General features: G+C 38.4%; 1 protein-coding gene across 1 annotated transcript in view; it reads right to left on the bottom strand.

The window, feature by feature from the left end:
* The window catches only part of TBCD (tubulin folding cofactor D), a 153,006-nt gene that overhangs the window by 118,855 nt on the left and 6,199 nt on the right, over positions 1-27,952 (bottom strand). The window contains exons 5-8 of the mRNA XM_060764526.2: positions 26,062-26,163; positions 23,677-23,823; positions 19,587-19,642; positions 17,105-17,237 (exon numbers count right to left, since the gene is read on the bottom strand). Of these exons, the coding sequence (XP_060620509.2) occupies positions 17,105-17,237; positions 19,587-19,642; positions 23,677-23,823; positions 26,062-26,163 (438 nt within the window). The remainder of the gene's footprint in view (positions 1-17,104; positions 17,238-19,586; positions 19,643-23,676; positions 23,824-26,061; positions 26,164-27,952) is intronic.

The raw sequence follows: 27,952 nt of genomic DNA, 5'->3' as shown, positions 1-27,952 counted from the left end.
GGGTTCGATCTCAGAAGAGGTTGGCATGCCTACCTCTGGTATGGCAAGGCCAAAGTTGAAAAAAAACTTCTCAGACCACTTCGTTAGGGCAGCACTATTAACATTTTGGGATAAATACAAAGGATATTTTTATAATAAAATGCCGTTGTGGATATCGCCAGCAGAGGCTTTCCACAAGAGGGAAATTCCGAGTGAGAAATGGTATACTTATAAATACCTAATAAAAAAAACTAAACAATGAATGGAATCTGAAAACACTGGAAGAGATACGGGAATTTGATGAGAGGATGAGTTGGTTCCATTATCTGCAAACAAAAGAGTGCTTCAAAGAGGACAAAAAGGTAGGCTTCAACTTACAAGAAACACGCTCGGACATCATAATGCAAAAGGAGAAAAAACTAATTAAAATACTTTACCAAAGCTTACTGGAATAGGATACAGCGAGGGAATTAATAAAAGGAAACATGGTTAAATAGGCAGAAGATATTGGGCACTCAATACTATTAAAGGAATGGGAACATGTCTGGAAGAACAAACTAAGATACACAAAAGCCACCAATATAATAGAATATTGGTACAAAACATTTTACCGCTGGCATTTAACACCAGTACAACTATCAAAATTCTACAACAACTACAACAACCAATGCTGGAAATGCGGGAGGGAACTAGGAACTTATTTTCACTTATGGTGGGGTTGTAAAATAACCAAGAAGTATTGGACATTTATTCATAAGCATACTCAAAATATTATCTGGGTAAAATACGACATGAAATATTAGTTGCTGAACACAACACATTTCGAGATGGGAAAAAACGAAGAGAAGATCTTGTTTTATCTGTCGGCAGCAGCAAGAATAACAGTAGCTCAGAAATGGAGAGATAAGGATGCTCCCTCAACTGATGATTGGCTATCCAAGATTGTAGAATACATGAATATGGACAAACTGACACACAATTATTAAAAAATCAGAATAAAGTGAACCAAACCAACTGGAAACCACTTAGAATATATCTGCAGGAAAAAATGAAACTCAATATCTAGTAATTTAAAAGAAAAAGACATCAGAGACAAATTCGCAAGAAATTTTATTTTTGGATGATTATCTCTCTGTGGAATGAACTGGAAGCCCCGCAACCTCCCTTTCCTCCCCATGTCTCACCCTCTCCATTCCCTCCTTACCTCATACCCCATTCAACCAACTTATATACTTTCCTCTCAATTTCCCACTTTCCTGTCAATGTGATTGTTCCCCCTCTTTAATTGTTATTTTGAAACGGTGGCAAATAAAAATGATTAGTAAAACAATGAACAACAACAACCTAGAAGGATGTTTTTTGATCTAGAGTGAGCTATAGGTATGACGTTAGCACAAGTTTACACAATTCTGCATAACTGAAATCACATGAAGTCAGTATTTATAAAACACACTTTAAACAGATTTCAAAATATGCAAGAAATCACCCCACATTTTACTTAGAACAATTGCCCAGATAATGTCCATTATCGAATTAGTATGGTTGCTATGGATGTCAGGTAGTATAACACAAAAATGAGTACATGTGGGTGTGGGTGTGAACAGGGGTGGATGCAGAGAGGGACATATGGCTGAGGGAAGTTCAGGATCCCACCTAGTTAGGAGAGGAGTCAGGCAGTGAGCAATCAGAGATAATAGGGATGCCCTTTTCTGCTCTCAGACTACTTTACCAGAGAAATGTAGGGTAACACTAAATACCTAAAACTCCTATGTCCCTTTCATGTACAACGAAGGTGGAAGCAAGCCAACAGATGAGGAAGAGTGGAGGGAAAACCTGACCACATTCAGCTGGCATTTCCAGGAATTAGCTGGTTTATCTGTTTGCTTTCTTCTTCACATAGGGTAAGTTCCTGGAAAAGCTCCACCTGGTGTTTCAGCCAGGAGTCCAATTACTGTATATACTCAAATACAAGCCAAGAATTTTTAGACAAAAAATTAACCCTGAGAAACTGGGCAGTCCTTCAAAAACTGAGGCAGTCCTTCAAGCCTCCTCATGGTAACAACGTGAGAATAGTGCATACTGGTTCTGAGAAATGTCCACTGCAGTTACTAGCCTGCCATCATGTCCCTTTGGGTCTCAGTTCCTGGCAGCAATCCCTAGGCTTCTGCCATTGTGCTGGAAGAGGCAGAATTATATGACTAGGCTTGCCAGGAAAAAACAACTGAGAGCTGGACTATGATCAGTATAGAAGGAACATGGATCCTCCTGGATATGCTTCTCAGGACTTGTCAAGGAAAAGTGCCTTACTAGGTGTACCATCTGGACTGGACTTCCAGCTCAACTCCCCCCTCCCCCCCACCACTTGGAGTAATACAATACTGCCCATCTGTGTTTGGAGCAGGGCAGGTGTACCTCTCCTTTACTTTCTCCAACAGGTTGTTTTTGGCAACTATACCAAGCCAGGCATGGGGGGGGGGGGGGAGTGCACACATTATTGACTGTGTGCTTGAATGCTATTCCTTGGCAGGCTGAATTGTGTCATGCTCTTTCTGAAAAGGGAGGCTGTGTATCTTCTTGGTAACCCAGTAACAGTAGCTTGTGCAAGAGAAGCTTGCAAAAAAAAAAATCTCCCACTGAAATCTTATGGATCCTTTCTTAATGCAAGACATTTACACAAAAACGTGAATGGAAGGAAATAAATAAATGATGATGATGATGATAACTTTATTTTTATACCCCATCTCCATCTCTCCTAGGGAACTCGAGCGGCTTACAAAGGGACAAGCCCAAAAATTACAGATAAAAACAGTGACACAATTAAAATCAAACAAATAAAAATAATTAAAACATAACACAGTCATAGACGTCATAAAACAATATGGCTGAGACAGAAGTCATAGCTGAGTTCAGGCTTAATGAGTGCAATAATTTCTAAAAGGAGCCAATGGAAAGTAGGGAGAGCAAATGAACAGGGACTAGGGAATGCCTTTAGCGAAAATGTCGAGGTAACTCATAGGAGGGCTGAGATAAAGTGCTGAATTTAGAGTAGGGACAAGAGAGTTCTCTGGTGAAACTGCCTAATCAAAGGCACAATGGAACACCCAGGTTTTTAATTCCCTTTGAAAGGTGGACAAAGTGAGAACCAGTCTGATCTCCCTAGGGAGGGAGTTCCAAAGCCAGAGGGCCACCACTGAGAAGGCCCTTTCCTTCGTCCACACCAACCGCGCTTGGGATGGCAGCGAAAAAGAGAGCAGTGCCTCCCCGGATGACCTCAGGGTACGTGCTGGTTCACAGGGGAATATGCGACTGCGAAGATAGACAGGCCCCAAACCATTTAGTGCTTTGTAGGTGATCACCTGCACCTTGAATTGGGGCCAGAAACTTATTGGAAGCCAGTGAAGCCATTTAAACAGGGAGGTTGACCGCTCCCTGTAACAAGCTCCCATTAGCAGCCTGGCCGCAGATCTTTGGACCAACTGTAGTTTTCGGGCTGTCTTCAAAGGCAGCCCCACGTAGAGTGTGTTGCAGTAATCCAACCTGGAGGTAACTAGGGCATGGGCCACCATGGACAAGTCAGACTTCACAAGATATGGGTGCAGCTGGTGCACAAGCTTTAACTGTGCCAAGGTCATCCCAGCCACCACCGACACCTGAGCACCAAGTGTCAAAGCGGAGTCCAGGACTCCCAGACTGTGGACCTGCATCCTCAGAGGGAGTGTGATCCCATCGAGCACAGGTAGCCACCCTATACCCCGATTGGTCCCACGACTGGCCAGGAGGACCGCTGTTTTTGTCAGGATTAAGCTTCAGTTTGTTAGCCCTCATCCAGCCCACCACAGCCACCAGAGACTGGTCAAGGATTTGAGGGGCTTCTTTGGAATCAAGTGGAAAAGAGTAATAGAGTAAATCACTTCTCATCTCCCAAATCCTTATGATTTCACTGTTGTATAAAACATTGTGAAAATCTCAGCGAAACTTTGTGGGGTTCATTCTTATGTTGTCTGTCCTTTTCAAACCCCACAACTTCTTCGCAGCCTTTCTTACATGTCCCTACATTTTATGCTCAATATACCCATAAGTGAAAGCTAATTCAGCAATGTTGAGTCCCTGCCCTGGTTCACAAAAACAAGTTACATATGAGTATATACAGCACTTTAGGTAGCTTAGTCACACCCCTTGTACTAAAAGGAAGGATTGGTGATCAGATTCTTTTCAGTAAAATTATCTGATCCAGAAGCAGCACTCCATAAGGAGAGGTACAGCAATTAGTCAGTATCGAAGCCTCAATGACCATTTGTTACATTTAATGTAGCCTGCCTAGAGTTTTTATTCAGTTAAGAGGAATGACCAAATGCATTCAAAAAATCTGCAAGTAATATGCATTTCCGACTCATTTAAACACTCAGCAAGACTTCAGACCAAACACCTATTTCAACCTTGTGTATTGTCACTCCAGCAAGAAGGAAGCCTTCCAGATAAACATGGCCAGGAGTAAAAGTTAAACATGGCCAGCCCTAAAAATATTTTCACATATGCAACAACTACTTTTCAGACTAAAGTAATTTCAGCTATGGTGTACATGCAACAAAAACTCCCTAAGGCTACGCACCTGTTTTGTTTTAGGTTTTAATGAACTGTACTTCAAGATCTTAAACACAGCGCATTACAAATGCATTACAAGGTTGTTCATACCTTGAAAAACACTGAACCTTAGGATTTGTTGATGGTTTTGAATTCAATGTGTGCTAGTTGCAGAAGAGTTTTAAAAGAGTTAATTCTTCCCTGATGAAGTAGGCTAAATCCGAAGTATTCCTGTTTCAGAAAGAAATGTTGAGGTAGAGAAAGCAGCAGAGAGCTGTAATGCAGCACTCAGAATACAACTGTAAATATTTTCAAACTCTATGTTCAGAATTTCTTCTGAGTCTCTTTTGATTTTTTTTAAATATGTAACCACCAGACTGGCACAACATCTATACAGTGGGAAGAAATTAAAGACCCCTGGGGGGGTCATGAGGTGGGTGTCAGAGGGGTTGCCAAAGACCATCAGAAAACACAGTATTTTCTGTTGGCCGTGGGGGTTCTAAGTGGGAAGTTTGGCCCAATTCTATCGTTGGTGGAGTTCAGAATGCTCTTTGATTGTAGGTGGACTATAAATCCCAGCAACTACAACTCCCAAATGTTCACATTTGGGCATATTGCGTATTCGTGCCAAGTTTGGTCCAGATCTATCGCTGTTTGAGTCCACAGTGCTCTCTAGATGTAAGTGAACTACAACTCCAAAGCTCAAGGTCAATGCCCACCAAACCCTTCCAGTATTTTCTGTGGGTCATGGGAGTTCTGTGTGCCAAGTTTGGTTCAACTCCATCATTGATGTAGTTCGGAATGCTCTTTGATTGCAGGTGAACTATAAATCCCAGCAATTACAACTCCCAAATGACAAAATCAATCCTTCCCCAACCCCATAGTATTCAAATTTGGGCATATCGGTTATTTGTTCCAAATCTGGTCCAATAAATGCAGGTGAATATCAGATATTCACATTACGATTCATAAGAGTAGCAAAATTACAGTTATGAAGTAGCAATAAAAATAATTTTATGGTTGGAGGTCACCACAACATGAGGAACTGTATTAAGGGGTCACGGTATTAGGAAGGTTGAGAACCACTGACCTAAGGAGAGTTCAGATGTGTTCCACATTCCTTTATCTAAGACCCCAATATGCATACTGGCCTCTACTCTAGAAATCATGCTCTTCAAGAATTCCCCATGCAGTCTATAAATACCTTTTCCATGTATGTATGTATGTGCCTTCTATGGCTTTACACAGCATTAGGGGTTGTGCAATAGTGATTAGAATGTGGAAGGATGAGTGTTTTGTTTTTATAATTCTACATATATGTTTTGGGGATGGCATTTAATTCTATGGTATGATGTGCAATGACAATGAAGGTATTCTGTTCTAAGTTACCTGACAATTTCAGGCAATCCCATTAATTTCATAGGATTTTCTTAAATAAGGGACACGCAGAGGTTGTTCCTGCCTACCCATCCACCTACCTCCTGAAATAGCCTACAACTCATATGATTCCTTGACAGTCTACTATCCAAGTGCCGAACAGAGTTGGTCATTTAGTTGTCAGATGGGATCTGGTGCCTTTAGGGTATTTATACCGTATATACTTGGTAGTAAACACTACTAAATTCAATAACACTTAATTCTAGGTATGCGTACATAGGAATAGAAGAAATATGATGCAATAATGACTGATATTTTTCTTTAAGGTCATTTAGGCCCTTAGGTCTTCTCATAGTCCACACAAATGACTGAACTACCTGCATGATTCATATGCTTTTAATTTCAAGCCTTTTCCGAGACAAGGCTAAATATTCACTGAGTTCATCAGCTAAGGCCATCCTGAATGTGCCATAGGCAGGAAAATTGGAGCAAGCTTTCTCTGTGGCCACTCCTTGGCTATTTAAAATTAGATTGCCTAAAGAAGCACACTTCCTTCCTCGTCAGCAGTGTTCTCCTTCAGGATAAAGACCGGTTTCTTCTTTAGGAAGGCGCTTAGGTGTAGGAAATTATTTTTCATTTATTCCCCAATGTTTTAATGACTGTCCTGTATTCTTTAGTAGTGTGGCTGGTCTAAAGAAAAAAAATACAAAATTGTAAATGATTTGTCACACCTCTGTTTTAATTGCTTCTTATGGGACTGATTAGTCGTTCACATTATGATTTGTTAGTGTGTATTATGGGCACCAGCCTCAACTATTTTGTAAAAGGATAAGTTTCACATGTTTAGAAAAAAATGGTGGTGAACATTGGTGCATCTAAACATTTTCAATAAAAAATATGATTCTATATTTTGGTATTCTGCAAATTCATAGACCTGGTAAACAATAAGCAGCAAACCAAGTGAATATCCATTTCACAGTTTATTTCACAAAGTTAAATGCTCAGGGTTTTTTTTTTATTTTAAAAAATACTGACTTAATTTAACAGTTTCTATCAAGTAAGTGACAAGGGTCTACAGCTTTTCCATAAGGTTTTTCATACCAAGTGCCAAAGTGAGAGATGCTTAAATTTTGTCCAATTCTGAGCTATAGATATATGACAAAACCTAAAATAGTAAATGTATTGGTTGAGAAGGATTTCAATGAGGTAGCACTGGAGAGGCAGCCTCTGGCATTAGAAATATCCATCTCATGCAGGGAGAGTGTATACACCAGGAGTAGGCACCGTCCAACAGCCCTGGTGCTTTTGCTGCTTCTTGGATATTGGCCATTGCAACCTCCCATGAACAGCCTAAGGCAAACCACATTGCCAGAAACGTCTAGGGGTATGACTGTCATTTCAGTGCAATCCTCCAAACCCACTTTAGTCCCCACAAAGCACTTCTTAGAAACCAAAACTGATAGTTCTCTCAAAGCTGCTTTGGTGGAACCTAAAGCATTTCTAGGGGATGTGGAATGTTATTTAAATGTTGATCACACTCCTTGGGAACTTTTGTAGGTGTGATTTATTACTTGGGAAGTAATGTTTTCAAGAGTAGGCAGAGGGTGTTTGTGCAGTTCAAAGGGCACACTTTGCTCGCCTGTTGTCCAGGTATAATTCTATCTTCATTGTTAAGTTCCAAAACAGAAGGTTCCTGTTTGGTGGCCTTGCATCTACTGCAACCCTTTGTTCTCTGAGGGACCTCAGGATCAAGCCCTTGATCTATACCAGTGTGCAGCCAATTTCTTCACCATTAAACTAATGTGATAGGAAAGAAAGAGGGAGTAAACCACCCTACGCATGTCAATGCCAAGTAATAAGCTCTAGAAGTGATGAATTATCCTATACGTCTCTCTTTTCCCATGCTACCTAACTCATTTTTCATACCTTCTCAATTCTAGAGATGTGTGTGCAACACAGTGGACATTAGCTTTAAAAGCTTTATTTTCTAGGGAAATATGGAACAGTATTTGATGAATGACACAATTCCACTCCAATACAGAGAGGATGGGGTGCTGAACTTGGAGTTAGTAGATTCAGGTATTCATGTCATTGCTTATAAATCTCTTAGCTAAATTACTAAATACCTTACTTTACCAGTGCTTTGTTCCAAATCCACAGGGTTGTTATTAAAATAAAGGCTACAAATCACTTGGAAGTAAATTATTTGGTTGTTTCGGAAAATAGCTACAAGACAGAAAGCTATACTCATACAATAATTAGCTACAAAGTTTTGCTTGATGTTAGAAACAATAAAGCAGGAATGGAGACGTATGATGTGGAAAAATCACTTGCTAGTTTTGCTCAAATTGCATCAACCAGTCAACTTACAGCAACTCCGCAAATTTCATAGGATTTTCTTAGGAAAGAAATATTCAGTGGCCACTTTGCTAGTTCAGTTTAATGAGTGTAAATTATATATATATTCAAGCTCTTTCTAAATTTGAAACTACACATATATTGGTATATGTGTATATTATGACCAATTTTGAAGAGTTATAGATTGTCTTTTTAAAATAATAACATGGGATGGAAAGAGGGATTTGAATCACAAAGAACATTTTTCTGATGCTGCTGCTGATTCTGAAGTTTCAGATGATACAATTTGAGTATTTCTTATCTGAAATGTTTGGGACTGTTTGCACATACATACATAATTTAAATTTTTTGTAGGGAGTAAAGTTTAAACACAAAATGTATTAATGTTTCATACACATTTATCCACATAGTCTAAAGGCAATTTAATACAAATATTTTAATAAATTCGTAAATGAACAAAATTTGTGCATACTGAAAGCAAAGTTGTCATTGCCCATGTGGAAAATTTTGGATGTGGGGGATATTTCGGCTGTGGGAGCGATTGATAAAGGATATTCAATGAATTGAAGTACATTTTAAAATAGGAGTGGGCAAACTGGGGTTCCTCAATATGTTATCAGATTACAAAGTCCATCGACTCTAAACCAATAAAATCAATGATGAATGATTACAGATCCCCAAAATATCTGAAGGGCCAAACTATTTTAAAACGATACAGGTTAAGTGAAAGATATTTTTGGTTGTATTTCTCTGAAGCAATGAAATGTATTCTAGCTCCTCAATGGAAAAAAATATTTTTCCCTTATTTTTTAGAATTTTGCATGCATATCTTGAATGTCCTGAAGTTACACCATGTTCTTCCAATGTTAAGAGGAACACATAATATGAACCAAACTAACCAACCTGTTGAGAGGAATGCAACTACCTCTCCTTTAAATAATTACACCACCTCCAAATTATAGAAAACTATTGGCGTATCCTAGCAATAGAAGTGTCAGATCTGGTTTTGTCGCTTTTGAAATAACATGGTGCAAGGCACAAACAAAAACCAGTTCCTTAGTAATCAGGGTAGAACCCGACACACCTCCTAATTATCTGCATAACCCACTTAGGCTTTGCCTTTGTAAGATGTAAGAATCAGCATTACCACTGGGACATCTCCAAGCTATACAAATCACCACTATTAAGGATGGCATGCTTGCTTGGCAATAGGCTCTTCTTGCTGCCAAACAGACAAGAATTTGTAGTTACCCTCTAGCTCTAATAAACTATGAGCAATGGGATATGCCCAGTCTTGAGGGGGGAAAGAAAAGAGCAGAGTTGATTGCTCTTCAGCTCCCCTCAGAGGTCAGAAAGGTAATTTCCAGGAGCATTTACCTATTCTGCTTTCAAAAAGCAGTGTCAAATAGGGAAGAAGCAGAAATAATAATCCTACAACTGTTTCTGGAATAGGAACAAACACTGTGAAGCTCGTATAAAACTGCTAGGGCAATTAGTCTGGCTATTATTAGAATCCAGAGACTCAGATTTTTCTCCCACTTTTTAAAAACACCCTATCTTCCTATTGTTTAAACTGAGAAGGAGAATGATATCTTACACAAAGCTGATAATCTGTGGCTGGGAGTGGGGGCAAAAAACAACAACACCAAAATCTGATAAAGGATAACATATCCAGAATTTTGAACAGAAAAATGGAGGAGCTTTCAATTCTTTCCGCTTTTCTGAAGTGCCACAAATTATATCCACTGGATGGCCTGGAAATTCTCTGAATTAATAAGGAGTCAAACCTAAAGCAAAATCAAAGATATTCTGTAAGAAGAGATACACTGGCCCAACTGACAACTCCATCCTCCTCCTTTAGCCCTCTTCATTATTTTAAGAGGACAATCCACTAGAGGAGCCGATGAATGCAAACATACATGTGTGAACTTATGTGTGTGTATGAGAGAGAGAGGAGGAGAAAGTTCCCTTTCATGAACCTTCTTTCATTCACATTTTAGTTTTGTATTTAGGTGGATTCTTCAAATATTTTCCCCTGTTAGAAGTGAAAAGATCCTACAATTCAAACACTCAGGAGTTACAGAAAGTCTGAAATTCTGCCACCAAATAGGCCTTAGAGAAAACCCTGTCTGAGTCCCTGGAGACTTGCTACCAGGAAAGGAGTCAATACTGAGCTAGGTGAACTACTTGCTTGACTGAGAAAGATGCAACTTCCTATATCCTTACTCTAAATGTGCATACAAATCAGAAATTTGGCAGTTAACAGGCACTGAGGAGTCAATTTAAATTAAATCCAACTAAAAGTATACCTGGACTGCAATGCAACCTTGAAGACAGCCCAGGATTAGAGCAGAAAGGAAAAGGTGGGGAACTGCCTAAAATTCATCTCTTCCATTCAAACAGCAGAAGGAAGCAGAACAGCTAAAGTGAAAGAAACAACTTGGGGGGCCAGCCTGCTTTAATCTAATTAAACAATTTGTTCTTTACATAGAAGTATATATAAAAGCAGGCAAGGCATTAAATCAGTGTGTCTTAAAAACATTATGGCTGAAATATAGTAAAATTTCCCACAATTATCCTCATTAGTTAAACGGACACTGGCAAGACTGGAGGCTACATCTCTTGTTTTTTGTGCACTGGGAGTAAAGAATTGTATAGCAGACTTATTTCTTACTGGAGGCAAAATCTGCCAGAGAACAGCAGCATTAGCAAACATTGCTTAAAATACAGGGAACTCTTGGGAAAACGTCCTTTTCTTTTAAACAGTAATATTTACTAGGGTACTCATTTTACTGCCTTACTGGCTAAGGTACTCTATTTCAAAGTCATTACTCACATTTGTATACTGTATCTCTTATAAAAGAAATTAAACACAACTTAATGAGTTTCTATGCCCCAGGCTACTCCAAGATGAGGACACTGCTGTCACGCAAGAACTTGGTGTGCTACGCCCTGCAGGGCTAACAAAACATTTCTGGTTTACACAGGGGAGGGTTTAAAAGCAAACCTGCTGGCCTGTTGAGTTTATATTACAGAGTTCTCAAATAGATGCTTCTTACAGTTATTGAAAAATGGTTGGGGTTTTGCCACCAATTCTGTGCCAACCCCATTAAAATGTATTCATAAGCCTATACATTTATGCCAGTATTTAAAGACCAAAAAGTTGATTGTTTTCTTTAACCATCAGCTGGGGAAGGAATGATATATACGTTTATCTATGCATAGGTGCAGGGATGGAATTTAACTCATTCTTCCCATCATGCAGTCTTATGGAAAATCCCTTTTTCACAGTGTCCACTGGCACAAAACAACCAGCCATTTATAAGTCAGGACTGCGGGCATTTAATGTAGACATCTTCAGGAGATACAAGGAGCATACCCTCAGCATCCAACACTGTCTTTTAGTTACAACTGTCATACTTCAAATCTGTATCTGAAAAGGATTGCATTGTGCTCCCTCTTCGCAGTGCAGCATTTCACAACAGGTGCACTATCAACAGGTGCAGCAGAACAAGCCCATAAGTAGAATCACGTTGTGCAACATAGGCAGTGCATGTTTCAACAAAGCCTGCCAGACTTAACCACTGTGCATTCAATGACAAATTGTACAGTTGCATACCGGTTTGCCCTGACAGATTTAAAATGCAATGTTTCAAAACTTGGAACTTCTTAAGAATCTCTTTCTTTCTGCATTTTCCCCTTCCTGACAAACTTCAATACGGTATGAAAGCGGAACAAAAAGTGGGTCTTGGGGCTGTGCATTCAGAGCCCACATTCTCACCCAAGAGGTTAAGGCTATGATTACACTGGGAGTTCCAGCGTCTGTTCAAAAGCATGACTCTCCAGATCCCATGATGTAGAACTTGCTTTTCTAGTGGTTTCTACATAATAGACTTTTGGAGAGGAAATCCAGCATTCAATTAACTGGATAATCTCCACAGAAGACATTCCTTTCTATGCGCCATTGGGTATAATGGATGGAGTTCACAAAAGCAAAATTCATGAAAACTTTCACACATGAAGAATCAATGAGGGCAGAAATGAAATCAGTCTACACTAGTTTTCTTTCCCTTATATAGTGTATTCGTACACACAAATCCTGTTCTGCTGGACTACAATTTCTGCCATCCCAAAGTATCAAGCTGGGAATTATGGTATTTGTAGCCCATCATATGAGGGCTCCAGGACAAGGAAGGCTGTTTCAAGTATTATAATGAAGCACAACAATACAAAATTACCTCCTAAATCAGGCATGGGCAAACTTTGGCCCTCCAGGTATTTTGGATTTCAACTTCCAGAAATCCCAGCCAGCTTAACAGCTGTTAGGAATGGTGGGAGTTAAAGAGCAAAACATCTGGAAGGCCAAAGTTTGCCCATGCCTATCCTAAATAATAACCAGATGACTAGATCTGCTTAAATAATTAAATAGGATCCATGTTATTATTATATATTTAAAAGGCCAAATTTTGATATGAAGGTTGCTTCCATTTTGGAATACTATTTCAGTAGGCTTTGTAGTAGGGGCAATAGTGTGCCTTCAAGTTGTTTCTGACTTGCAGTGACCCTAAATTGGCCCTATCACAAGGTTTTCGTATATTCCTCTGAGGTTGAGAAAGTATGCCTAAATTCACTCTGCAGGTTTCCACAACTCAGTGGGTTATTCAAACTCTGGATTTAGGAGTCCTCGTCCAGCACTTCAAGTCCAACACCACACTGGCTCCCAATTCAATATGTATTCTACTCCACAATCTTAATAAGGATAAGTAGTAGATGAACTCCTAAAATATTAAACAACTTCTGTAAATCAGGGATGGGATTTTTTTTACTGCTTTCTACTAAAGGATTCTAAAGGATTCTTTCTAAAGGATTCTCTGACCCCTACAAAAACTGTACCCCTATTACTTTTGACCTAGGACAATAAAATTATCTGTCCTCCTGACCATGCTTAAGCTCCTCATCCAAGAAAATTAGAAAAAGGGTGCATAATCTTTTCAAATGAAAATCAGTTTAAAACATGTTTTTCAACCACACTGTTGTAGACAAATCTGGGTCTTACCCTCCTTAACATGATTCCGGGTATTACAAATGTTGGACTCTAAGAATCCACAGCCTACTAATCTGCAACCTCTACTAATTGTGGATTATCATGTCCTATAAATAAAATAGCAGCAATGCGAATGTGATTGTGCTGAAGAATCTAAATACATGTCACTACCATTTTCAGCATTCATTCATTCCCTCTATCTATCTATCTATCTATCTTTTTCTCTTTGGCATCAGTGGGTGTCCCAGAGTCCTCTGTAGACACCCTAACACCAACTATAAAAACTTCTATGTTTCTATTACGAAGAATACAAGATAATCAGACTCCTATAGCCTCGTCTCGATCTTTCTCAATACCTTCCCTCGCTAGTACATAATTACTACAAAAACTACCAATGTAAGTAATTGAGAAGACATTTGAGCAATGAGGGGGGAATTACTTATTTATGTACAACATACTACTATTAGTGAAATATCTACAAAATTACAAAGGTGCCATTAGGATGATGCTGTGTTTTTAATGGATAGGGAACGAGAATGCTAACTATTCCTCCTTTTCTCTCCACCAGACTATATACCAGAGGTGTATAAATGAATACCCTCCATGGCTATATCCCATATAATCATTGGCCAAGTCAAAAAGAAGTGTTCAACGCATCTGAAGAGCAGTAGCTTACCTATTCCTGTGTTATGTTTATTTATTTCCCTTTTTTCATGCTCTGGATCCACTCTACAGAGGCATGAAGTGCTCTATGTTCTAATCAAAATTAATAAAACACTGGAAATTGGATCAGATACGAATCCTGTTTAATGTGGATAGAAAAAAACCCATGAGAGACCAAAGTAAAGAAATGTGGAGGTCTATAAGCAGGCTCCCTAGACACAAATACTACCACACAACATTGTCCAAAACTTGTCCCAAACCGATCTTTAAATTGTGTTAAATTTGGATTAAATGACCCCCCCCCCCCTTCCTTTCCCTGTTTTTCAAAGAGCCACTTTAGCAATGTGTTTGGGAGGCTGTTATATCCATTGAGAGCTATCATTCACGGCTGCAAAGCAAAAACTGAACTCTCAAAGTTACATAGTTCTTACATTTAAAATAAGTAAGAAAGGGGAGGGCATGTATAAATACAGAACAGCATGGATTTGGAGGAGTCACGTCCATGCAACTCTGCTAAAGTCAACATGCTTTGGGCTTTCTCAAAGGGCTTCAAAATGTTTTGTATGGCAAGAAAAAGGGGCGAGACAGGCATTTTCTCTTCTCAGGCAACACGGGTTTACCATAGCAGAAGTCATCTTAGGAGACATATGTGACAATGTTCTGAAAATTGAAAAAACAATGTTTCCATCTCAAACTGCTCAAAGATTTTCTGTCACACAAGCATGACAAAACTACAAACATCAGAGCATTGCAAAAATGAAAGAACTTGATTATATTAATCTTAGAGAAAGAACTTTATTCAAAATATACTGCTCAGAATATCCAAGTGCATTCAGCAAGTTGGACAATATAGAAGCATCTCAAATAAATAAAGGCCACCTAGTGAGTAAATTGTTATTCCCAGTGAAAGGGAGAATTAACGCTGCTTGAAAAACCCTATCAGGCCCAGTCAACTTACACAAAATGCTTTCAACTTTGGCAATGCTAACAGTTATTCATTTCTCTTTTTTCTAAAAAAAATATTCAAAGTCTCAGGCTATAATATTATTCATCTGGCAGTCAGCATAAAAAGGAAAAAAATGCAAAATTTATTAAGCACCCTAAATCGAAAGGATCTGTCAACGGCATGGAAAAACAACAAAGAAGACTTTTCAATAATGATACTCAGCACTTCTGCTAGTCCATAAAAGAAAGAAAAACACACAACAAAGAGACAGACTTTGTTTCAGGCTTTTCTGAAAATTATGTCTCATTCTAGTTTCGATTCAACTTGTTAGGTTTTCACCTGTTTCGCTTAACACACACTAATAACAGGTGGAATAAAACCACACTTAAAGGAATTATGACTAACATTAAAGTAATATGCATCCTACATGTTTCATCTTGTATTAGCAGCTTTTGTCTAGGAGATGAGGAAAACTTTTGACTCTTAATGCTTGCAAAACAGAAATCACACACTTCTCTATTTTACTTAATTTAAGTATGAATTTTAAGAATGATCAGAAAGAACAGAAAGTTTAGTCAATTATTAATAGCAAAATACTTTGAATCTTTACAGGTATTACAGTTACATGTACCAAGAAATGAAACTTAAGCAGGCTGTAAAATGAAAATAAATCAGGTGCGGGCAATTTTGGCGAGCCCTAAGCCCATGTTGATCTTCTCCCCAAAACCCAACATGGGGCTGTGCAACTCCCTTCCACCCAAATCAGAAGGGACCATATCAGCGAAATCTTAAGGCACATATTCACGTGCCTGGGATCGCAATCCTCCTTATTGCAAAGGGGAAAAAAATAATATGGTGGGGTGTGTTTGCATTTGGTCCGCACACAGAAAAAAATACCTCTTACACTACTAGAACTGACCATACATGCAAGCCTTTAATTTTTCCAATGTAATTGGATATCTATCCTCTGTTTCTTTTTTTAAAAAAAATAATTTTTATTAAGATATTTCTAAATAACATAAAAAGTAAAAGGGGGATTGTCTATCCTCTGTTTCTATACAGAAAACAAAGCATTCCAATTGACAGCATCAGGGTGGATGGAAGCAAAACTTTTCATCTCACCTTATTTCTCTGCAACCCCTTTTGTTAGTAATTCCACAGAGCAAGGAGAAAAAAATAGGACATACGCAGAAGGACTGCGTTGAGTGGGTGCCTGAGACATAAACTCCAAGCAATTTGGCAAATAAGTTGCAAAATTTATATAAAGTACAGATCATAGATTGTAAGCAGTAACTAAACCACAGTTTCCCAATTTGCATTAATGGTAAACTATAGTTTAACATGTCAGTGCAGAAGCACCAAAGTTTGACATGCGAGAGAAAAAGAAACAAATGTAAAGAGGTGCAAACAGAAGCCAATAAATACTACTCGAATATAAGCAGAGTTTTTCAGCCCTTTTTTCATGTTAAAAAAGCCCCTGTTGGCTTATACTTGAGTCAATGTTATTTATTATTTTACTCTGTTATTATTATTACATTTGTTATTTTACTCTATTTATTATTATTATAAGTAGAGTAAAATTTGTTTTCCCAATTTTTTGTTTTAAAATTAGGTGCTTTGGCTTATATTCGGGTCGGCTTATACTGAAGTATTTAGGGTATTAGATGGCTTGTCATGTTAGGACTACAGTTTGAAGCTGGCCTTGGAGTCAGAACACTTATTTCAGCTGGGCTGCAATTTATGGTTCATATTGTTCAAAAAGGTAATTAATGAAATGTCCAAGTGAGAACTGAGAGTCTTTTGGGGCTCTTCAAGTTAAGTCCCTGGTTTTATAATGAAAAATGCTTATCCTTCTGAGAATAACATATTCATGACTGTGAAACAAAGCTTCAGTATATTTAATTACTGCACAAAGGGAAAGGCTTTAGCAATGAAATACTTGTCTTTACTGAAACCCTTCCTGCTACCCAACTATTAATAAAAGATTTTTTTTCATATTACATCAGGAAGCCGCATGTAATTTTCTACAGTTGTACTTATAACTGACTCCACGCTTAAGGGATGGGAAGGTAACTAAATGCTACTACTGAGTTTCTGCCAGCAACAGCATTTAGTAGAAAAATGGGATTATCTTTGAAAGTAATAGAGTTGTTTACCAGGGCTTGAAGCATGCCATCCATTACAATAGCCCCCTCCATCGTCTGAAAGGAGGATTTAGACAAGGTTGAAAGGGTCCAGTCCAGGAAGTCTGCCATTCTTTTTTGTTTGACATCAGGGCGGGTTATAAACCTATCATAAGGGAGAGAGAGAAAACACTGCAAGTTACCTATTCAGGGCAATTCAATCAGTAACTCATTCTTCCTGTTAGCCAAACTGGTTTTTGTTCCCAAAGGCAATTGTCCAATGGATGCTTTCCAACATATTTTGGCAGGGAACATTCCAGCTCTCGGCTCTCTTTTTCTTTCTTTTCTAAAGAAGGTCATAACAGAGAAATCTAAACAGCCACACTGTATACGTAAAGTGTCTTAAAATCTGGTTGTGAGGGGGAGACAGAAATACATACAGCCAAAACTTGATCATTATTTGAAAACAATTAAGAATAATCATATGCCCCGACTTCTTTCAACCCTTTATTTATAATCAGGTGTAATGCTTTGAATGTCTTACACTTCTACTATCAAAAAAACTGGTCACACACCAAGGAATTGGGTCACATGGAGACAAAGTGACTTGCTCTGTCTTTCTGAGTTGCTAGAAAAGTCTACAAATATCTAGAATGACAAAAAGGAAGCAGAGCAAATGATATCTTACTTTGTTCTTCCAAAGTGCCATTGCCACAAGTCCTAGTCTATCCCAGTTTATCAAAGAAATGAGCAGTTTCCCACTTTCTTCTCACCAAGGCCAGCATAGACTGTAATTCATACCTATATTGATATCTCATTGTGGGTTTTTTTAAAACAAATACAAACTGTATGAAATACACAAAATCAACTACTTTACCATATCAAAACATGTATGAGCAAGAATTCTAAGGTGTTGCCATATTACCCTGGAATATCAGTATGCAAAGGGATTTTGTAGCACCACAGAGACTAACAGAGAATGAAGTTTCACAGCCTGCTTCCTCACTTGTGAGCTCTATGGATGAGCTAAAACAGACTTCCTCAAATTTCCACTAGAGGTCAGTAGAAACCAATAGAGGCTGAGTATCCCTTATCAGAAATGCTTGGAATCAGAAGTGTTTTGGATTTCAGATTTGTTCGGATTTTGGAATGCCTGTATTTGCAAATCATACATAATAAAATATCATGAGACCAAGTCTAAACAATTAATTCATTTATGTTCCATATACACTTTATTATACCATAGTCAGAAGGTAATTTTCATGCACAACATTTTGTAATAATACAGTTTGTGTACATTGAAACACAAGGAAGCAAAGATGGACAGTTTTTCATTTTCGAGTATTGCAGGTTTCAGAATTCCACACAAGGGATGCTCAGCCTGTATTTACCTTACTCCAATACTAATTTTCTATTTAACAGCATATAACGTAAGTTCTCTGAAACCTTAAGATCACTTTCCTATGGAGGCTTCAGTCACATTTGTAATGGATTTTTACTTTATAACCAAGACAGTGATAATCCAACTAATTCTTAACTTCCAAAATGTGTTGTCATTCTATAATCAGAATAAACTCTGTATACAGTAAGGAATAAATTGCCAAAAAGGATGCACTTCCCACAACCCCATGACACAATTTATCTACAAGAATGTGGAAAATGGAACTCCTGCTCTCATAAGAAGGTACAATATAAAGGTGGGAGGAGATTCTAAAACCCTGGGCATTATTGTGCAGGCACATTAATGTAAATGAGTCTTAGATTTCACTAAAGAACTAACTGTTATCTCATTATACATTTGGGCTGTTAAAGGAGAACTTGATCTACAAAGCCTTTGCATATTGAATTCAGGTGATTAAGTGCAGAAACAATTGGTCAAAATGGTGACGCTGAGAAAAAAAGAGGGAGATGCCAGCTGCTTGAAGCTATAATGCATGAAAGGTTGGAGTGTTATCAAACAACCCAATGTGGACTAAGCATGCTCTGTGACCTCCAGAGGTCACTGATCTGTCAAGTGCCAGTCACAAAAACATAAACAGATTTGAGGAGAGGAATGAATTGGCCTTATGGCTTATCAGATAGCTAGCAGACACTCTGAACAAGCTACCTTACATATTTTTGGGATGAAAAAGGTGCATTCTAATAATCATCTACAGTATTTAAATGCAGTCAGTGTTGGACTAGCCTTAAATACTGCCTAGAACTACAGAAATTCAAAATAAAGTGGTCATGTGGTAATCTGTACACTCTACAAAGAACCTAGTCCCATTTTCAATAAACCTCTTGGTTCCAAAAAAAAAAAACTAAATAGTTTCAGGCCATGACAACTTAGAGATAATGGTGATTTGGTTGATGTTTTGATATATTCAGAATGGATTTGTGTTAATCTGCTACTGATTTATCTATTTGGCATGCCACCTTGGATTGTCACTGGACTGAGGGTGAAGACCTGACTGTCTAACGAAATTCACAAAATGCATACATTTTTATCCATATCAGAAAAACAATTACTCACTTTGAGACCAAGACTGCAGCTGCATCTCGTGACTTGTCACTCACAATAAGGTAAGACTAAAAAGAAATAACAGAGTTACAAGACTTTTTTTTTTAATTTTTTTTTTAAAAAATAATTTTTATTAAAGTTTCCACAAATCCACACAAGGAAAGAGGGGGAACAATAACAAGAAGACAGAACAGTAGGAAAGGAAAAAGAAAAACTAATACAAACATAATAACCAATACATAACCAACACTCAATACACACAATAAAATTACTTAAACTATTCTAAAATGACTTCCACTCCAGCCTCAGGATCTTCTCCATATATTTCTTCTCCTTAGTGTCTATTCTCATCCCAATGTTTTTTCCACTTTTTTCTCATAGTCATATATGGGGGACCAATCCGTCCTCCTTAAAATTTTTCCATTGTTCCTTCTCATCAAAAAAGTCAATTCGTCCATATCTCTTATTTCTTTAATTTTCTTCCACCATTCTTCGATATTCGGGGCCTCTTCATTCTTCCAATATTTGGCAAAAACCATCCTAGCCGCTGTTATGCAATAAGTAAATAATTTATCTTCATTCTCTTCCAATTTAAGATCGGAGTCTGTAAATCCGAGAAGATAATATTCGGGTTTCTTTTTAAATCTTTTCTTTAGTATTTTTTGCATCTCCTCATGAATAATAGACCAGAACTTACATGTCTCTTTGCATGTCCACCACATGTGGTAAAAAGTACCTACTTGCTCACTGCATTTCCAACATTTATCTGATACATTTTGATACATATGACTGAGTTTACTCGGTGTTAAATACCACCTATAAAACATTTTGTACCAATTTTCCTTTAAATCCATGGCATATGTATATTTTAATTTTTTATTCCACATCATTTCCCATTCACCAAAGTGAATGGGCCTTCTTATATTTTCAGCCCATTTAATCATACAGGCTTTCACCTGTTCAGTTTCTGTCAGCCATTGAAGCAGCTTGTTATATAGTATTGTAACCGTTTTCTTTTGTGTTTTTAAAATTTTGTCCCATGTAAAGTTACAAGACTTTACCGCATTGAAGATATCATGCAGAATACTTAAGACATTCTGTTATGGTACTGTGAGTGTTAGACTTAGGAAGGCCAAGGTTCAAACAACCTCTCAGCCATGGATGACCGTGGGAGATTCACTCAATCTCAGTCTGAGAAGAAGGCAATGATAAAACTTCTCAGAACAAAAGTTGTCAAGGAAACCCTGCGATAGGCTTGTCCTAAGTTTGCCATAAGATGGAAATTACCTGATGTACACAACAACAATACACAACATCTGAATGCCAATTCTTCTCATGTAAAGACAGTTATAAACCATGAAAAAATAAATATCTAAATCTTATGGAAAGTTAATTCATTATTTACATGAATTAGAAAGATATGTAGAAGGTAAAGGAGTCCAATTAGCCATAGTGATTTGGTTTTTCATTATTCTTTTTTCCCCCCATAAGCCTTGTCTGGTCCTACTCGTGCTCCGAGCACACTCTTGACCTTATTTTTCTGTATAGGATGGGATGATGGTGATTGTAGTTTGCAAGAATTTTCCATAGTTCTGTTGTACTGGACTGGTCAGGTTTAGACTCACTGGGACTCCGCAAGGGTAGGGCGCCAATTAAGATGGTCAACCCTAGGAGGCTTATGGATCTAGATGGATTCCTGATAGCTCTTGGTGATTTTCCTGTCACCTCAGCTGTCGAAGCCCTGGCTGGCCTCTAGAATGGAGAAATGGCCAAGGTAGTGGACACAACAGTTCCTGAATATCCCCTCTCAAAGAGCAGAGCCAAACCAGTCCCATGGCTTTTCAAAGAGCTAGCGATTATGAAGCATTGAAACAGAGACAAGAGCAATGACAGCAGAAAGCTCAAAGTGAATAAGACAAAGCAAGAACTAGAGTTTATTATTTGAAAGCCTACTCCGTGGCAATGGAGGCAACAGAGAAAGAATTTGCTCTATTTTCTCCAACATGGATGCTGTTGTTGATATGGTTCTATACCAGGTAACATTGGCTCCGCTTGTCCAGTGTTGATGGATACTTTTCATCTTGTGCACACTGAGGATGTGAACAGGAACCGCAGAGAAATGAGAGGAACCACATGTATTCTAGACCCCTGCCCTTCCTGGGTCATAATAGGCCAGAGGAGGACTGCAAGAATGGTTGGTGGGAACAAGAGAGAGGGCCTTCTCTGTGATTGCCCTCCACCTCTGGAACTCCCCTCCTAAAGAGCTCCCTCTTTAACCTCTTTTGAAAAACAAGTAAAAACTTTCTTATGCACTCAGGCGTATAAAGATGAGGAGGCTTAGTATGTCATATGGACTACTCACCCTGGCTACTATTGGTAGTTAATTTTACGGTTAATTTTATAATTTATAATTTTAAACATATTTTCCTGGTCTGACTTCTCCTGTTTTCTTAATGGATTACTATGGAATTGTAAATGTTGCACGCTATAATGAGTGTTATTTTTGGTTTAAATATGGATCTGTGAGGGTTTTGGGTGGGGTGGTTATTTGTTTGCATGTTTTTCTTTTGTACAGCATTGAATGTTTGCTGACTTTGTTGTTCACCACCCTGAGTCCCTTCAGGGAGATAGCACAGTATATAAAGTATTGCTATTGTTATTATTTGAAACACAACAGGATTAGTATACAGCAAACAAGATCACTATGCTGGCTTTTGTATTTGATCACATGCCAGACACTTTCCAAGTGTCTACAACTGTATTGGCGAATAATGCACACAGATCTGAGTAAGGTGGTTTTTTGTAGCTGACAGATGGTAATTTTGTCAGCGCCGATTGTTTTGAAGTGCAGGCCTAGGACTATAGGCACTGCACCCAGTGTACCAATCACCACTGGGACCACCTTTACTAGCTTGTGTCAGAGTCCTTGCAGTTAAATCTTTAAATACTCAGTTATTTTATTGATTATTATATTACTGGTGGAGTGGATCAGTGAAGTGATTAATGCCTCCTTACATCAAGACGGGGTCCCCAGAGGCCTCAAGGAGGTAAAACCTCTTCTAAAAAAAACCCTTCCCTAGACCCTTGACAACTACAGACTAGTCTCCAATCTCCCATTTCTGGGAAAGGTGCTGGAGCATGTGGCGGCCTCCCAACTCCAAGGTTTTGTGGTTAATTAATTATCTGCAGTATCTAGCTAACTATCCATCCATTTATTTGCTTTTGTGGCTTAGTTTGATTTGAATTGCTTTTTAATCTACTCCCAACTACATTGAGCCAACTAGGATAAGTATAGTAAAATATTAGCAAACTAAAGCAACAAATCCTCATTTCCAATGACATATCAATATACAGTAAAATAAAACACATGACATGTTACTGCTCCGTCGTGAACTTTCACAGTCCATATTTCTAACACTATGAAATTAGGTGGGTAGAAAAACTCAGAGCAAGACATCCAGGGTATGTAGGAAAAGCTGTTTCTAGCAGCCATAACACTTCTCCAGGAACATCAGTTTCTCAGGTTTGTACTTTACTGAAGATGGGCAGTAGTTTCCGTATTGGATAACATTTTTTCAAAATTCTCATACTTACCATATTCAGGATGGGAAAAATTAAGACCACCAACATTCAAATAACTGATTTAGATAAATGTGTCCATTTAGACCCAGGACTCTGAGCGCTTATGTCTTGGGCGTCAATAAAAATACAGCTGACCCACAAGTCTGCTAAATGAACGTTGCCCATTTTTCTCTCACACATTGATCTTCCTTAACTCCTATACAGCCGCATCATTTTCTCCATGTTAAGAATAACTAACTGTACATGTTGATTGTAGACAGTATAACTCGGATGAATTTTGTTTCACCTCATTTTTGAAAAATTTACTGAAAGTTACAACTTGCGTGTTCAGGACAGAAAGAACTTGAGGTTTAAATAGTTTAAATAGAAGAACCGTTCAAATTCACGTTTGAACTGTTATGATAAACTTACAAGTAAAGTACCCTGGATCATCATACATTCCATGTCATAAAATGCATAAAGCTTTTACAACGTAAAGAAAACGCCACAGATCATAATGGTCTTGTCTAACTAAACTCACTTTTGCCACTGTGAGGATACGGTCCATTGTTGATGCACGAGAGCCTCCTTCTATGGAAGAGATATTTCCATCCAGCCGTGCCAAATCAAATGGAATCAGGCATGTTACAGACAACCATAACAAGAGCATGTATCGAGTCTCCCAGGTCTAGCAAGGTAAAAAGAGGAAAAATACATTTTCAACACAAAATAAAAGCTGTAAAATATATATTCAAAGCACTCAGAAGGCTTGCAATGTACCTATGTGAAACTATCCAGAAACACAAAATATAGATTAATATTAATATATCAAGGGAGAAAAAGACCTTAGAATTGTTAAGATTATGTTTGAGTCTAATGGGATTTGCTTTCTACTGAACATAAAAACAACTTTAGCATATATTTAATTGGAACCAGTCTCTAATGTAATATTTTAGTCATCCCTAACAACAATCCTAAGCCCCATGACCATGAATGCTGCCAAAAAAAGTTCAGGGTTTCTAAAGACACATGCAAACATAAGGTAGACATTTCATGAAAGCTCCATAAATGGGAGGGTTCCACTCCCAGATCTTTTTGTCAAGATCACTGCTTATATTTTTCAGACTGCAACTTTCTAGACGTTTAGAAACCAGTGTAAATTGCAAAGATACAAATACATCTTCAAGAAGAGGAAAAGCTATTCTAGTAAAAGGATTTATAATGCAGACAAACCTAACATGCCTTTAATGTTTCACAACATGAATGACAGTATGAACAGAATCATACCATTCAACTGACATGACTGACTGGCAGTGGCACCCCAAGGCTTCAGGCAGAGTCTTCTCACAATCTTAGTTAGAGAAGTTAGGAATTTAATTTGGGATCTTCTGCAAACCACTGAGCTATGACAACACACCACGTACATTTGACAAAATGTACCTACAGACTGAGCATCACTAATCCAAAATTCTGAAATCCAAAATGTGCCAAGATACAACATTGCCAACATGGTAGATGAAATAGTGATGCCATTCTAAAGGCTCAATATAGGAAAATCTAGTTTCATGTGCAAAAAGAATTTAAAACATTGTATAAAATTATCTTCAGGGTATGTGTATAAAGTATACATGAAACATAAATGAATTTCACATTGTAACTTCTGTCCCATTCTTCAAGATATCTCATTATGTAAGTATAAGCAGTCCAAGTTATAAACCAGATAGGTTCTGTAGGTTTGTTCTTAAGTTGAATTTGTTTGTAAGTCAGAACAAGTACATTTTTCAGTGTAACTCCAGCTGAGTGTGTGTGTGTGTATGCATATGTATATATGTATGTATGCAAGCTTTGGAGAGCATAGGGAAGGGTTAAAACCCCTGTGGTGTTTGTTTTGCTATCTGTGCCCCTGTTCGGAAGATTTCACTTCACTTTCTGTCTCTGTGGTATTTGGATATTGAAAGATTTGGCTTGTTGTAGAAACAAGGATTGGTGGGAAAGCTTCAGTGGAGATACCTTTTCCCCATGAAAACTCTTTCAGGTGTGGATTTCCCTTTCTGAGGCAGATTTCTCTCACTTTCTGTTGTCTCACCCCCGTTCTTTATCCTGCAAATCTCCTGGGAAGACAAGTGGACAAACATGAGCGTGCTGGAAGAAGCAAAGACCACCAGCATTGAAGCGATGGTCCTCTGCCATCAACTCCGCTGGGCTGGCCACGTTGTCCGGATGCTTGACCACCGTCTCCCAAAGCAGTTGCTCTACTCTGAACTTAAGAATGAAAAACAGAACGTTGGTGGACAGGAAAAGAGATTTAAAGATGGCCTCAAAGCCAACCTTAAAATCTCTGGCATAGACACTGAGGACTGGGAAGCCTTGGCCCTTGAGCGCTCCAGGTGGAGGTCAGCTGTGACCAGCAGTGCTGCAGAATTCGAGGAGGCACAAGTGGAGGGTGAAAGAGAGAAACGTGCCAGGAGGAAGGCGTGTCAAGCCAACCCCGACCGGGACCGCCTTCCACCTGGAAACTAATGCCTTCACTGTGGGAGAAGATGCGGGTCAAGAATAGGGCTCCACAGCCATCTACGAATCCACAAGGAAACCCATCATGGAAGACCATCTTACTCATCCAACGAGGGATCGCCTAAGTAAGTAAAGTCTTAACTATAAATCGTTTGTAATTTGAACGTCTGTAATGACTGCTTGCATATAGAAATATAGGGTTTTCAAATTCCAGTACACTTCTGGTCACAGGAATTTTGGATAAGAGATATTATTCCTATATTTATTAATACTTCCTACTATCCAATGCTAGATTAGCAACATGGTCTCCAAACAAATACATCTTACCAGCTATTCGTTATTTATCTGCTCAGGTTGTCACATACATTTTTGCAGATACAATTCCTCTGTATGGTACAAAGAAAAAAGAACTCACCATATAGTCTTTTGGATTCTGACACACAAGCATATCCAAAACAGGTTGCATATCAACTACCTCGTGAGGAAACAGTCGTAGGAATGTTTTATATCCTCGAACCTAATAAAATTAAAAGTTCTCATAAGTAAAAATCAAAAATTATATTTGAGATACTTATAGGATAAAACCCAAGATACATCTATGAGCCCACGAGGACCTTGAGATCGTCTGGGGAGGCCCTTCTCTCGATCCCGCCTGCCTCACAGGCACGTCTGGCGGGGACGAGAGAAAGGGCCTTCTCGGTGGTGGCCCCCCGGCTGTGGAACACTCTCCCTGCAGACATCAGACAGGCGCCCTCCCTCATGTCCTTCCGAAAAAGACTTAAGACATGGCTGTTCGAGAAGGCATTTAATTAGTGCTATGATAGTGTGGTAAAGCTGACTGGAATGGAACAAGGAATGTGAGATTGGTTATGATTCCACTATGAGACGAAGCGGATTTTTTAGTGTAACTTTATAATTGTTGTATTGTTAATATGTTGTTCTGCGACTGCCTTTTTGTAAATTGCCTTTTTATGTATGTTGTACACCGCCATGAGTCGCCCTAAAGGGCTGAGAATGGCGGTTAACAAATGCACCAAATAAATAAATAAGATACCTTTCAGTATCAAAATGTGCAATATACAGCTCAAGTGTTCAATGAAGGCCAAAAGAAGATAAATAATACACTAACTTTAACAATAAAATAGACCAGTAAAGACAATAAGGCAAAATAAATAACAATAATAAAAGAATATTTGAGGCTAATTGTCCCCATAGTGAAAATATGTTCCACAAGTGTGGGCCTACTATCTAAATAATCCTCTCGTTTATGCATCTAAAGCATAATGGTTTGGATGGGTGAGCAAGGAAGACCTTAAAGACTGATTCAACTGTGCCATGGGATGGAAAAGTGATTCTTCTGGTAATATTCAGAACTTTAAACTGGTCTATGAAATTAACTATTTTGTAAATATTTAAGGACATAATAGTAAGAAAAGTAATTTGAATTTGTTAACAATCAGAAGTATCCAAGATGAGTATACTGAGACTGTCATACTTGGCCATATTATGGGAGGATATATCTTACTAAAAATATGGATTGACTCAATCAATGATGCAACAGATGTCCTGAGTCTACAAGACCTATACAGGGCCCTGGAGATCTATTATTCATGAGGTGACTACTTCACAGCAGTCAACAACCACAAATCGCATGCAAATTACCAGAAGATGCATGTTCACATCTTCTATGTGAACATGCAACATGCTATGTTCAATTGTCACCAAAGGGATAAAGCTGCTTAGGCTTTACTACCTCAGAAGTGAAATGAGAGCTTACAAAAAAGGAGCTTACATAGAAAATTGACCTGTAATGGAGAAAACTAAGCTAGAGGGTTTTTATGTGATGTAATATTTTCCTATGATAAATTATCTTTATCCTTTCCTAGAAGAGATGAGCGATTTTCTAATTCTATCACATTATAATAAGAACCTTAATTATAATTGGAAACTTCAGCTGGTTCAAAGAGCTGCAACCAGGTTACTCAATGGGGCTGGCTACAGGGAGCAGACAACCCCACTGTTGAAGCAGCTTCACTGACTGCCAGTCTGTTACTGGGCACAATTCAAAGTGCTGGTTATGACCTTTAAAGCTTTAGATGGTTCAGGTCCAGGCTATTTGGCCAACCGCATCCCCTTGTACAAACCTACCCGGGCTCTGAGATCTTCAGGAGAGGTCCTTCTCTCGGTTCCACCTTCATCTCAAGCTCTGTTGGTGGTGGGAACGAGAGAGTGAGCCTTCCTTCTCAGTGGCTACCCCTCGACTCTGGAACTCAGACAGAAGGTTAAAACCTTTTTTCAGGCAGCCT

This window comes from Anolis sagrei, chromosome 2, assembly GCF_037176765.1.
Source record: "Anolis sagrei isolate rAnoSag1 chromosome 2, rAnoSag1.mat, whole genome shotgun sequence".
In the NCBI taxonomy this organism is placed as follows: domain Eukaryota; kingdom Metazoa; phylum Chordata; class Lepidosauria; order Squamata; family Dactyloidae; genus Anolis; species Anolis sagrei.
Note: the sequence above shows the minus strand (reverse complement) of the source record. Positions and strands in the feature narration are given on the sequence as shown.